Source organism: Haliotis rubra, unplaced genomic scaffold, assembly GCF_003918875.1.
Source record: "Haliotis rubra isolate DU_JTF1 unplaced genomic scaffold, ASM391887v1 Scf36, whole genome shotgun sequence".
NCBI lineage: Eukaryota > Metazoa > Mollusca > Gastropoda > Lepetellida > Haliotidae > Haliotis > Haliotis rubra.
Window position 1 is genome coordinate 2618726 of NW_025767035.1, and position 13693 is coordinate 2632418.

Genomic DNA, 13693 nt, shown 5'->3' on the forward strand with positions numbered 1-13693 from the left:
TTTTGCCAATAAAGAACACCCAGGATAGCATGATGAAACGTCGCGCTAAGGATCCATCCAGTAAACCAGCGGTTCAAGCCGAAGTGATCACGCCAGAGGAAGAGGAAGTTCTATGGGCAAAAGGTGTTCTTGGGAGTGATAAGCCTAAGCAATTATTGGACACTATTTTCTACTTGGTTGGGATTAATTTCGCCCTAAGGGGTGGCCAGGAACACCGAAATTTGCGCGTCGGAAGGACTTCTCAGTTTCCGTTATCGTCTGATCAACACGGACGTGTTCTGATCTATACTGAGGACGTCTTATCCAAGTCCAATCAGGGGGGCCTAAGCATCGGAAGTGTAAATCTGTGAGGGCCTATGAGAACGTTGACAAGCCAGACAGGTGTTTGGTTGAACTCTTTGAAAAATATTTAACCCATAGACCCCCCCCAAAAAAAACAACAACAAACAAACAAACAGACAGTGACCCCTTCTACTTGCGACCATTACGAAATCCAGTGGGCGACGTATGGTACAGCAGTCAAGCAGTTGGCCGCCACAGTCTAGCTGCTACGGTGTCTGATATTTGCCAAAGAGCTGGATTGACCGGACACGGGACCAACCACTCACTACGCGCCACAGCCGCCACTCTAGACTAACGTTTAGTCCCTGAATACATATAAATTTGATAGTAGCCAATAAACCCATTTAAATTGAAAAAGAGCCCCATTGAGACCAGAGATTCAGGACAAAATCAAAATAAACGATAAAGTGTAAAGTTATGTTTTTTCTAATTTAGTAATGAGTAATATTCAATGTTAGTAATGGTGACTTTTCTCAGGGAAAGTCTCCATTACTGAAAGGTAATGGACAGATTTGCAATGACCAAGCAGAGCAGGTGTATTTTAAGTAAAAATGAAAATATAACAGAAAAAGGCACGGGCATGTTATGACATGTCACAAATGGAAAAAAATCGCCATATTTTTTGCTTCTTTCGTGGTTTATCTGGACATTATAAATGTAAGCTTGCATTTTCATTACAAAAATAAATTTATTTAAGTTGTAGTTGTATTATTTGAATAACATTATAAAAATAAACTTCATATTTATCAACAGTGGGATTAGATCTTTTAAATGGTGTATGAGATGTAGTAGCAATAACGTTTTACATGCTTATAATTTCCTTCATAAACATAGCCTTCATCTATGACCTTAGAGACTCAGTGTCATAGCAGTAAATGTCTCTGGTTGACTGGTGTTGAAAGAGTTAAGTAAACAATAACGCACCCCCAACGGGAGTTATAGTGGGTCAGATCAAGCCATATCTCCTAGCAGATATGGCTACAAAGACATAGCACCATAATGTTTTCCCCGCCCACTGTGACATCATGGGTTACTATGACATCACAATGTAATGGCATCACTAATCGCTATCTTAACTTTCATTACGACACTTTAAATCTTTCTATCATTCAACTGACGAGTTGATGACGCACATCAAGAGTTCATTAGATGTAACTGCACAAGTCTTCACTAAAATTGCTATATATTTATCATTTGCTGGTTGGAAGCAGGGGAGCTGGTGGCGGTTTTTTTTAAAGGATAAATTCCCCATAAGAATAATTGTTCATATATTCTGTATGTGTTTGTTCGGGTATTTTCCAGAAATACGTTAATTGTGAATTATTATTTTCCACAGTAGTTTCTATTGTTTTAGAATAATAAAATCTAGGAAATCACAGTATCATAAATGTTTATAGCTTCTTGCATGGTCATTTATCTCTAGAGTTAATGTTGTGGGGGTAATGTGTCGACTTGCTAAAATTACGACCAAGTGAATTTTACTAGATCTATTTGATTTAAATGTTTTTCGAAAAATTGTTTGTCGTGGTTTTATAAGTTGATTATTATATGTATCTTGAAATCAAATTCACCATAACAATGACCATGGAAAACGGTCAGCAACATCACATTTTCCTTTAAATGCAACCACAATCAAAATGAACATCTCGATCTCGATAGTTTAACAGAAATATAATTCAACCTATGTCGTGAAAACAAATCTAATGAATATTTACATAAATGCCAATCTAGCCAGCATCAGCATCAGCATCAGCATCAGTATCAGGACTCAATATTAAACATATAGGAGAGAAACGTATTACGTAACAAACAAATTGCCCACATGAAAAACGTAACCAGGACTTCCGGAAGTGACGTTACGTTATTTTTAGAACGGGGAACCGCGAGCAAAATGGCCACATTACAAGTGTGTCGGCGGTTGTTGTCGCGGGTTGCCTTGAAGACATCAGCTCCAGTGACAGTTAACCCAAAGAGATACTTGAGGGTAAGTAGTTGTCATGTGTCTAGAAGAAAGTATGTTGAAAAGGAAGTGTTTGTTGAGCATGACTGTGACACAGAAAGTTTGAAATCAGTTTGCGTTCCTCATACACTTCTGTGGACATTGCTGCGGTAGGGTCACGCATGGCTGATGCTGGGGCTCTTTAGGTCAAAATAGAGAACTAGGCCTATCGGTTCAAAATGTGTGGCAGCCTCTAGGTTGAATGGTGGGAGAATAATAGCATATTGGAAGTGATATATTTATCTTTTGTGTCAATCTAAGCGTCTAGGAGCATTTCTGTGAGAGATTGGAAATCATTTAACACCTCTTTGTCTGATAATTGAACAGTTATTATGTACACAGTTAATAAATATGGAAAATTAGTTTTACAGACAATGTTCAGTTTGGCACAAGGCTATCTGAACAACATCCCAGGATTAGATGCATTTGGCAATATCGATCATTTGTCCTTCAGTCCAAGACAAGTGAAAAGGAAGATGGATAACTTAAAAATTATTTCCCCCAAATCTAGATTTTATAAACAAAATCACATGTATGAAATATAATAGTGAAGGTCTATGCTGACTTGGAAGTATAAGTCTTTCAAACTTATATACGAATATTGATTATCAAAATACATGTATATGAATTTCATTATGTTTATAAAAACTGTTGTTGAATGTTATATCATATACTGTTGATATGTTTATGCAAATCAGGAAAGCTGTTGCATAATTTATTATGTTTAATAATTTCTTGTAGACAGGATTTATGGTGTCAATATATAGGTCATTTCTATAAACATTCACTGGGGAAAGTGACAGAAGAATGGTTTATTGCAGTAGTATTTCACCTAAGCAGAGACCATGTGTACATTTTATATCTATATATATGCAATATGGGATGTAATTGTTGAATTCAGAACATAACACCTATGGATTTCAGTTTTGGTTTAGGTTTGGGATAACATGTGAAAGTATATTGATTGGCCTAAAAGCAATATATATGTATTATCACTGTCCAGTTAGCCATTGTCTGAAATGTGAATACTTTAGCTATGTTCTAACAATGCAGGTGTGTGTTATCTGTTTCAGATATTGTATTCCATGTGTAACTTTTGTGCTGCAGGCCGGTGACAGGTTGCCAGATGTGGAGGTATATGGAGCCACACCGAATGATGCCATCAACCCTGCTGAGTTGTATAAAGGAAAACGAGGCGTGTTATTTTCAGTAGTTGGCGCCTTTACCCCAGGCTGTAGTGAGGTAGAAAGAAATACTCAATTAGCATTTTATCTTATATTACTTTCAAATTGCCCCGATTCCTAGAGTGTGAAAAAGAATGAAATTCTAGTTTGAAGTATTTTATATTTAGAAACATCAAGTCTGATAATCATGTTTATGAAACAGTCCATGCCTTGTCAGCAATGACCTGTAGTTCTTGGATGAATTTCTGCTCTTAACTCCACCTGTACTTCAATTGCGCAGATTGATGCTCATGCTGTTGATCACTGGATTGTCTGGTCCAGACTGGATTATTTACAGACCGCCGTCATATAGCTCGAATATTGCTGAGTGCGGCGTAAAACTAAACTCACTCACTTACCTGTACTTAAAAGTGAAAGCTTTCATTCTTTTCAGCTTTGACAATGTGTTGCTAATCTGCTGTCTACTGCTTTAATATGCAGTATTCTAGCTACATCAGAGCAGTCTATAAACATGGTAAATAATCTAGTGCAGAGATATTCATAGTGGGTATTTAAATTTTGAATGACACATGTGAGTATCCTTGTGAAAAGTTGAGTACTATACTTTACCTTCCATAAGAGATTAATTTAGGAAAGGAAAATACTGCTTAAGCTTGCCTTCATAGGAAAACTCACAGGCACATAGTTCTATTACATATTTAGCGTTTTAAGAGGTCACTTTCAAAACATATAATTCTGCCTAATTCATTTGGTGCCTTAGTTTATTCTTCACCATTTCTTGCTTAAGGTGTAAAAAACATCTGTTCACAAAGTGGTAAAGAAATAAGAAAAAAAATGCCTCATCTGATGAAATAACCATCTCAACTACTAAACAGAACTTATTTTTGGTAAAAAATGTTAATACATGCAATCAGACGTTTATAGATTCCTTTATATTTGTTTCTGTTCAATTTCAGTCACACATTCCTGAATACATATCTAACCATCAAAAGTTCAAGGTAGGTGTCTGTCTAAAAAAATATGCCTACGGAATTCAGCTATTTAATGTTTAGTGTGTAGTTAATTGTGTGATGTGTTAGCCATTCCCTATATTGAATATTACTTCAGAGATGGCAGTGCAAGCTAATGCTTAGGTTTGACTCTCATACTGAATTCAAAGTGTGTCATCACTAGGGTGTGAGTTTTAATCTCAGAATTAGAGATTTGATGTTGTAACATCTGTTTATCAAGGATTTAGATCAAAATTTGATGAAATATAAACTGTGGTGTCAACTTAATAATTATCACAATCATTAGTTCACAGTTTTGTTACGAGAGATTCTGTAGACGCAAGAATGACAAATCTCCTGTAACTCGCATCCACATAGTTTTATTCTTTGATGGGTAACAATGATGACACTTTAGGTGTTGATGTACGTTGACAATTGTACAACTAGAATACAGGTTTGATGTTGATCATTAGTTATTGTGTGAACAGATAAATCGATGAGTGGTTGAGGTTTTGAAAACTAGAATAAACAGAAACAATTTGTGATATAGTTTGACTATGAATATAACGCATTAACAAAAGATCATCTAAAATCATGTTTAACAATATTGAAAACGTTTGAACATTATTTGAACACTTTTAAAGGTCACATGCAACGTAAAACACAACTTTGCAGATTCTGATATCTTTCGGTATGGACTTACCGAAACAAATCATCAAAAATGCAAATTCAACTTATAAAGTTGAAAAATCATGCGATGAAAAAAAATCGGAAATCAGCTGGCCAGTCGGGATAGCTTTAACAATATTTCACTGGCCCGATTCACAATCAGCTAGCATTTGGCTAGCGGGCCAGTAGCTATTTCAAATGCTGCTCTCACTCACTCACTTCTACTACACTCGATCAATGGCTGATGTTTCTGTGACAGGAGGAGGGGTATGATGTCATCTGCTGTGTAGCTGTCAACGACCCTTTTGTCATGAATGCCTGGGGGAAGGAACTCAAAGCTGAGGGAAAGGTAAAATGGTTTATGTCATGTCGTAAAATATTTTGCATGATGTTTAAACAAGTGAATAGTTTAAGAATGAGGACAATGTTTATGGATATACAAACGTCTTTATTCTGTATAGGCGGCGTTTCGACATAGGTTCTTATGTTATCAAGCAAGTTAATAGTTTGCACAAGGTTTGTTCAAGGTATCCAAGATGGAATTTCAATGTGGTTGCCAGGTAGCCATCTTATGTTAAAAACAAGACATTTTAATTAAATATCTATTTCTTAAAATCTTTAAGGGAAATGGGGTTGAAACTTAGCATGCTTAGTGGGTACCTAATTAGTACTAAGTCGGTTCAAGACATTTTGATTTATGATCAAATATGGCTACAAGTGGCCATATTGAAAAATGCAATTATTCGGTTGTCAATCTTAAACAGATTGACCAATGAAACTAAAACTTCAAATGCATGCTCCCATGCACCTATGGTGACTCCTGAATTTGTTGAAAAGTTTGGGGTCTGATTGCAGCCGTGTTTAAAACACCATATGTGGCAATCACTCGGTAACTTTTGTTAAAAATGTCATGAATTTTGGTACATGCAAAGTTACAATGTACATTCTGATATGTCCATAAAGCTTAGAGTTGAAACTTCAGGCAAAGCCAACTTAACCATTGTGTGTATTGCAAGAATGCTCCACAATAGTGTGATCAGTCTGAAAAAAATATGGGATAGTCAGTTACTTATTTCATATTTGGGAAGAACTTTGTCCTAAACATATTTGAATAACAGATATTGACTTCCTGGTATGATATATTCTGTTTTTGTGTTTCAGATCAAAATGCTGGCTGACACAAGAGGCGAGTTCACAAGGGCGATGGGCATGCAGCTGGACTGTACGAAGCCTCTCGGGGGATGGCGGTCCAGGAGGTATAGCTGCCTGTTTCAACATTGTGCTATTGTGCATAGTAGTTTTGTGTTGCAGGTATTCTATAGTGGTAGAGGGCAGAATGATACAGCTGTAGTTTTGTGTTGCAGGTATTCTATAGTGGTAGAGGGCAGAATGATACAGCTGTAGTTTTGTGTTGCAGGTATTCTAAAGTGGTAGAGGTCAGCGTGATACAGCTGTAGTTTTGTGTTGCAGGTATTCTATAGTGGTGGAGGGCAGAATGATACAGCTGTAGTTTTGTGTTGCAGGTATTCTATAGTGGTAGAGGACAGCATGATACAGCTGTAGTTTTGTGTTGCAGGTATTCTATAGTGGTAGAGGGCAGCGTGATACAGCTGTAGATTTGTGTTGAAGGTATTCTATAGTGGTGGAGGACAGCGTGATACAGCTGTAGTTTTGTGTTGCAGGTATTCTATAGTGGTAGAGGACAGCGTGATACAGCTGTAGTTTTGTGTTGCAGGTATTCTATAGTGGTGGAGGACAGCGTGATACAGCTGTAGTTTGTGTTGCAGGTATTCTATAGTGGTGGAGGACAGCGTGATACAGCTGTAGTTTTGTGTTGCAGGCATTCTGTACAGCTGTAGTTTTTGTTGCAGGTATTCTATAGTGGTGGAGGACAGTGTGATACAGCTGTAGTTTGTGTTGCAGGTATTCTATAGTGGTGGAGGACAGCGTGATACAGCTGTAGTTTTGTGTTGCAGGCATTCTGTACAGCTGTAGTTTTTGTTGCAGGTATTCTATAGTGGTGGAGGACAGCGTGATACAACAGATCAACGAGGATCCAGATCACACAGGCCTGGTTTGTCTGCTGTGTATAAAGAACATGAAGAGTCGGGCACGGGCACCACCATGACATAGGTCTGGACCCCCTGCCCCGTCGTAGTGTCTTCTTTTCAACTTTGTGAGCTTACGCTACCATTTGATTTGTATTATAATTTGTTCACTTTAATCAAGGCATTATCTCCATCTGGACAAAAGGTTCTCGGCTGATAGTTTGTGTTGATGAGGACTTGGGATCTGTGCAATCTGCTGTTAACTTCTGTAGGACCATGTCGAGTTGCAGTTGCATCCCACCATCTTCAGTTATCTTCAGAGTATTTAGTTGAATTCTACTATCATATTTACCTTGGACACATTCCCCATGACTGCTTGGTGTTGAGTCTGATTTGAATGGCACATGGCTAAAAATGAATGTATGTTTTGAATAAGACTCATGATCAGGAGAAATTCTATGATAGTGTACATACATCAAAGATTGTGATGTAATAATTGGCAAATTGGTCCAGGGTGGAATGAAAATATCTTTCACTGCACCACTTTGAATAACAAACGACTTCTCTTTGGTACTAAAACACTGCTGTTCTTTTCCTGAAAGTTAAAATATGCAGTTTTACTTTTCAAAAAGTCATTTTAACAGTATCAAAGATGAACAAGAGTTAATGATCTCACTGGAAGTATGTTGTCTTAATTTCAAACAGGCCAAAATTTTTCTGAGAAAAACAGTTTGTATCCAGATGTTTTTACATCTCCTGAAACTGATGTTCTGTAGATGCTGAGAGAGAGATGAGAAGGCCCACCAGTGTATCTCTACATGGGAGTGGCCACATATGCTACTGAACTATTGTTAAGGATATTCTAAGTGTCCAGGTTGGTGATGAAGGGCACTTGTTGTTTGGATGTGTTGTCATGCAAAAAGTAGCTGATATTGAGTGAAACTTAAACATGTTAAAAAGTACACGAGTCAATAATATTTTGCCCACTAGTTTCGTTCCATATCCCAAGCAATTTTTAAGTAGTGTGTAAGAAAAGACACAGGAAACACGATTTTAGACAGAATCTCATGTAGATGCTGCCAAGTGTATCCATAGCTCGCCCGTACAAAGATCTACCTAGCGAACAAATGCAGGTGTATGGAGGTTGTATAGAACACCATAGCTCCCTGACTCAGGCAAACAGTGACATAGATCTGGATACTACCAGGATGATATTTGTGTGTGTGTCTTCAAGGCATAGTGAGACTTACCTCTGTATTTTGAGGAGGGACCTCTGGGATGATATAATTTCCGTCTAAGGTCGGCTGGCCCATTTGTCCAGTTTTGTGATCAGTTTAATTAGTAATGAAAACGCTTACTCCGAATTGTCACTGTTATCAGTTGTCATGGAAATCTGCTGGGATGTTATTGTGTTGGCTGTTCTAGCTGTTGAGTAGCTGGTGTTCTTATTGAACTTATTACATAGAAATGATGTTTTCTAAAAGGTTATTTTGCCTATGTGGAAAGTTTATTTTTCTGTTTTTACTTTGTGTAAAATTGTTAGCTTGCCAAGTGATATACCCATCTGCATCTTGAATTGTGTGTCAATTGAATCTGCTGCCTTCACTTGGCCTTTCATGTGTAAAGTGAAATCATCCGGATAATTGAATATCCGGTTATCTGGATTTTTTGTTTTCATACACCTTTAGGATAATCCAAAATGTTTATGATCATCAAGCCGTTATTGTACATGTATAGACATTCAAAAACAGCATCACAACATAATAATCATACCTTTACAATTATTCAGTTTTGAAAAAGTCTTTCATTGAGGACTGCTTACACTGGGTGCCGCTGCTTTGCAACACGATGGAGAACATTTTGACTTGAATATCGAGACACTGCACTTTTATTGCTTTTACTGAATAAACAACTTAACAGTTAGAACTCAATGGTTAAATCAATGTCAGCTAGGCCTACTAATTACCACCAATACCTTGCTGATCGATCATTAATCCGGATTAGCAGACCATGTCTCGTGTCAAAACACTTGGGACTCTCGCGCTTCCCTTCACACGGTCAAAGGTAGATCAAAGCTTCGTGCGTATACGCGGGTCAATTTTGTGTTGATTTAGCCGGTTGGTTTGTAAAATATACCGTCCGGAAAGGGAACCCGAATATCTGTTATAGACAGTCACTTTTATAACATAAGAGATTAGTTTTCTCTAAAAATTGACCGGAAGGCGAGTTTTCCGGATATCTGGGGTCCGGGTATCCGAGGTCTCACTGTATTTGGACTGTTATCTTTTTTTTGCTCTTTTGTTAATAATTGAGCACACCAGCAAACAGTCTTCACCAGAGAACAGAATATCAAACAGGAAGTGTCAGAAGCTATATTTTCTATATCCTTGCACCTACAACTGTGTGGAAGTATGTGTGTACAGTGCCTTTCATTCCTGCTAGATACCATTGGTTTGGGTAGTTCTTTTGAGAGCTGCTCATACACCAGTTTTTGTGATTGTGTGCTCGTATGTCTTGTAGGGACAATAAGTTTCTTGTCTTCCATTTACGTCTGTTGCCTGGACTCAGTTTCTTGCAGCAACACAAAATTTATCCCAAACTGATGAAAATTTAGGTCATCTGAGTTTTTAGCTCAGTGTTTTTTGTCTGGGATCTCAGTGGAATTGGCAGGGATTTCCACTTTAATTCTAATGAAAATTGAAGCTGAAATTTATTTAGAGAAACAAATTTGAGCTTGTTTCAAGAAAACTGGGTGGTATGCTGCTTTCATAAGAAAGCTTAAATCAGTAACTTATGTTCATGGCCAGACCGTGATCAGTTCTGTGGAATCTAGTACTGTCCTTTTCTTGTGAAAACACCCATGACCCATTCTTAGGTACAGTCTCCTTGTGTACAATGCATTGTTGAAAAATACAAAGTTGTAGTTCAGATTAAATCTTACCTTACATTAATAACCCACTACACATGGCATTCTGTATACATGATCATGTTTTACTTTCTCATAAAAATAACGCCAAAAAATGTGACCAGAGCCTTTATTCTTGAAACGTTCATAGCCCTAAGAATTCTTAACTTTGATAGTAGCCAACGTGTTAAGAAAGGGCTTAAAAAAATCGTAGGGCTACGAATGTTTTGAGAATAGCTAGCCAGCTCTATGTTTCCTGCTTTGGACAAAAATCAAACCCCACTGTCTGTATAAAGATACCCAGGTGTATTTTAGGGGTAAGGTGCATGCAATGTACTCACAAAAGTACACAATTTGGTAGCTCTTCTGAAGCTTCCCATTGTTAGGTATGGTTCTTTTATATATTTTCCTACCTGTGTAAATTGCTGTAGTTCCAGTCACTATTTTCTCATTTCAGAATAGGGCTGCCCAAAATGTTGTAGAAAGACATTATTATATGGTTTATCGAAACACTGTTCCTTTAAATATGTTGTTTGTATTGTTGATTAGCTTATAGTTGAAGAATTGTCCATTTCGGAAATCAACCCTATGTTTTTTTAACCACTTGCTTGTAAGAGTTTTGGAGTTTTGGTAAAACAAGAAACAGTTACATCTAAATGTTAACTGTTCTCCATATGAACAAGTTGCAAGCAATACTCCAGCAGTGGATACATTTATTTGCAATGTGTTGTGATATAAACCAGAATTACTGTGTTGTATGTTTCACAGTGTGTTTGTGGTGTCCATTCATGAAGACAGTGTTTTTAATATGTCAAATGACTAAACATTTCAGGGAATATATTTTGAATGTATGTATACATTTTTCAGAATTTGATGAGAGGTTTCAGATGAAACACTGGTACATGCTACTGTTGATCATGTTAAACTAGGGAATATAGATCTTGCAGTTACAATGAATTGATCTGGTACTGGTGTTGTCATAGTTACTTGTTAATAATGAACATATTTGGATAATGGTGAATGTGTAAATAAAGGTTTATGATCTTGACTGGCTCAATGTTATAGAATCCTGGTTTGAAATGAAGTCTGATGAAAGACATGTAGTTCTCGTGGTAGACGTCCACCAAAACCCAAACACAGACCAAGATCAACCTGGTAAACATCTTGTGGGATTTGGGGACATGAGTCACTGGATTGTCTGGTCCAGAGAGCATAGTGTTAACAAACCAAAAATAGAATAATGCTCTGAAGCAGCTGCAATCTGTGAACATGCATTATCATTTCTATTATCTTGTTCTACAACACAAGTCGTAACACCAGCATATCGCCCATGATTTTATTAAAATATATTCCTTCAACAAAATATGGAAACAATGTTTTCTTTCTTGACAATGGTCACGTTTAACACTGATATATGATGACACATAACATGAACACCGTCTTGTTCATGGTGTCCCAGAACTACAGCTCTATAAGCCCAGGGATATATACACCATACCACCGTGCATGGATACCATATGCCATCTTCAGTCACAGCTCAAAACACCACCAGTTCCGGCTATGTTAGAAAACTAACTTAGCCAAGACGATATCCAATTTTCAGTTAAATTGGAAAAACAAATTGTATATGTACATTTTGATATAAATGGTAAGACTTTTTACACTTAAGACAAGACCTTACTTTGTAAACAACCCCTGTTTAAGTGCTTTTTAAGCAGGGATTTCTGTTTTTGATGGACATTCAGTAGCTGGAAGAACAGGAAAAAATGAAATTTTTATGGATAACCATCCTAATTCTCTATCCAAATATCAATTACCAGAAGATAACAAAACTTCAGGAAACTGGAAGTCCAAAGAAGAACGCCAGCTTATAAATGAGACCAAGGCTGTACTGTACTTAATTGGCTTCTCTCCTGTTCTTCCTTTCTGACCTACAACCTGAACATTTTAAACAAAATCTGTTGATCAAATAACAAGTTAAGTCTAACGGAGTAATGTCCCTTTGTATAAAACATGGTCCTAAAGTTATCACCAGAGGGGGGTATTACTGTGTGTCTCATACATTCATGAAGCAAGACCTTATTACTACCTACAACATTATGTATCTAGTTAGGTGTGTCAATTAGCCACTGAGGAACATATTTACACTACAAATAAACAAGACATGATGGATATATCACAAGAAAATATACAAAGATATAATATATCATGCTTCATACAGTGTCAGTAACCATGGAAACAGTATAATAGTTGTGAGATAAACATATTAGTCCCAAAATGCCCTGTTGCACCATCACCAGTATAACAATCATGTCACGTCTCTCCAACACAGGCCACCATCAGTATTCAACACATGGACTGCTGGCTGGGGTTGTAGTGGGGACGTTGTAGTATTTATTAACATTCTCAATAAATAAGAAGTTATTCTGGAGAAAATGGATGCAAGGGAGAATATTTTTATATCAGTGTTGAATACAAGAGGACACTAATTAGATAATTTACAGTAATTTGTCATTTTCGGTTACTTTAAAACTGTTACATCCCAAACTGTGGCTTCAGCTGGAAGAGTGAGTGAGTATGGTTTTATGCCACTTTTAGAAATATATTTCAGCAATATCACGGCAGGGGCACCAGAAATTGGCTTCACACATTGTGCCCATGTGGGGAATCGAACCCGGGGCTTCAGTGTGACGAGCGAACGCTTTACCACTCGGCTACCCCACCGCCCCTCAGCTAAAACAAAACAATGTATGATTGATACATAGAGTCTGATGAGTGAAGTTTCACAATACCCCTATTGTCCAACTTGAAATCGGCCTTAAGTAATTGGTCCACATGAATGAGCTGATGATATTAAAACTGGTCCATTCTATTACATAAAATATCCAATAAGGACTTGACATAAACCACCCTTAAAGGATCAACACAAACAATTGAAATCAGGATAAACCAGAATGACAGTCACAGGGCAGCAAGTGATCTTAGAGCTGAAACAATTGCAAGTCACCAGAGTGCTGTTGTACAAAGGAATCTTAATACTAAGGTGACCGTGACTCCCCTAACATAGACTTACGACTGGCATAGTGTTGAGGTTGCTTTGTACAACGGCATCCTGCTCTATCAGAGACTCATGACAGTCATAGCTCTACAAATTCCAATGTGGAACGGGGCCTAAGCCCTATTCCACTTGATGTTAGCACCAGACATTCGCAAGTCAATGTTAAACTATGGCAGTCCCAAATACAGTCTTCATGCTGAGATCACGTGTTGCCCCAGACCCTCATAAGCTGTACCGATTACACACTGCTATCCAGGGTACAAAAAAGTCGTACCAACCATTCTTTCCCCAAAGTGAGACTGAGCACGGACTCCATACATTCATGCACACAATATCACAAAGAAACGGTCCAGATTGAGACAAATTATGATTATTTTGAGTGAGACCATCTTTCCCACAATATTAATGGCAAAACTACCAAAAGTTTGTGAACCCTGTCACTCACGGCTGCCGTGCCTCCCGACGTTGCCCTCGACTCACAGCTCATCTCTGTCACCAG

General features: G+C 37.6%; 2 protein-coding genes across 5 annotated transcripts in view; one reads left to right on the forward strand and one right to left on the reverse strand.

The window, feature by feature from the left end:
• The first annotated feature begins 2212 nt into the window (after positions 1-2212).
• Positions 2213-10481, forward strand: LOC124285377 (peroxiredoxin-5, mitochondrial-like). 2 transcript variants are annotated; one of them, XM_046721602.1, is made up of 7 exons: positions 2213-2326; positions 3449-3583; positions 4482-4523; positions 5443-5532; positions 6345-6439; positions 7191-8849; positions 9491-10481. In XM_046721602.1, exons 1-6 carry the CDS (start codon positions 2234-2236, stop codon positions 7309-7311), a joined length of 576 nt encoding a protein of 191 aa, XP_046577558.1. In that variant the 5' UTR covers positions 2213-2233; the 3' UTR covers positions 7312-8849; positions 9491-10481. The 2 variants fall into 2 exon arrangements, with proteins under 2 accessions (XP_046577558.1, XP_046577559.1); XM_046721603.1 differs by lacking the exons at positions 7191-8849; positions 9491-10481 and adding an exon at positions 6813-6969.
• A 977-nt stretch (positions 10482-11458) lies between these two features.
• The window catches only part of LOC124285375 (glutaminyl-peptide cyclotransferase-like), a 41150-nt gene continuing 38915 nt past the window's right edge, over positions 11459-13693 (reverse strand). For all 3 annotated transcript variants that reach the window (XM_046721600.1, XM_046721599.1, XM_046721601.1), the window contains one exon: positions 11459-13683. In XM_046721600.1, coding sequence (XP_046577556.1) covers positions 13565-13683 — 119 coding nt within the window. In that variant the 3' untranslated portion in view covers positions 11459-13564. The remainder of the gene's footprint in view (positions 13684-13693) is intronic.

Bases quoted from the DNA above. Each gene is read 5' to 3' on its own strand.
- LOC124285377 (XM_046721602.1), top strand. From the start codon at position 2,234: ATGGCCACATTACAAGTGTGTCGGCGGTTGTTGTCGCGGGTTGCCTTG. The intron at 4,524-5,442 runs GTAGGTGTCTGT...TTTCTGTGACAG, and splicing joins CTAACCATCAAAAGTTCAAG to GAGGAGGGGTATGATGTCAT. The intron at 5,533-6,344 runs GTAAAATGGTTT...TTTGTGTTTCAG, and splicing joins AACTCAAAGCTGAGGGAAAG to ATCAAAATGCTGGCTGACAC.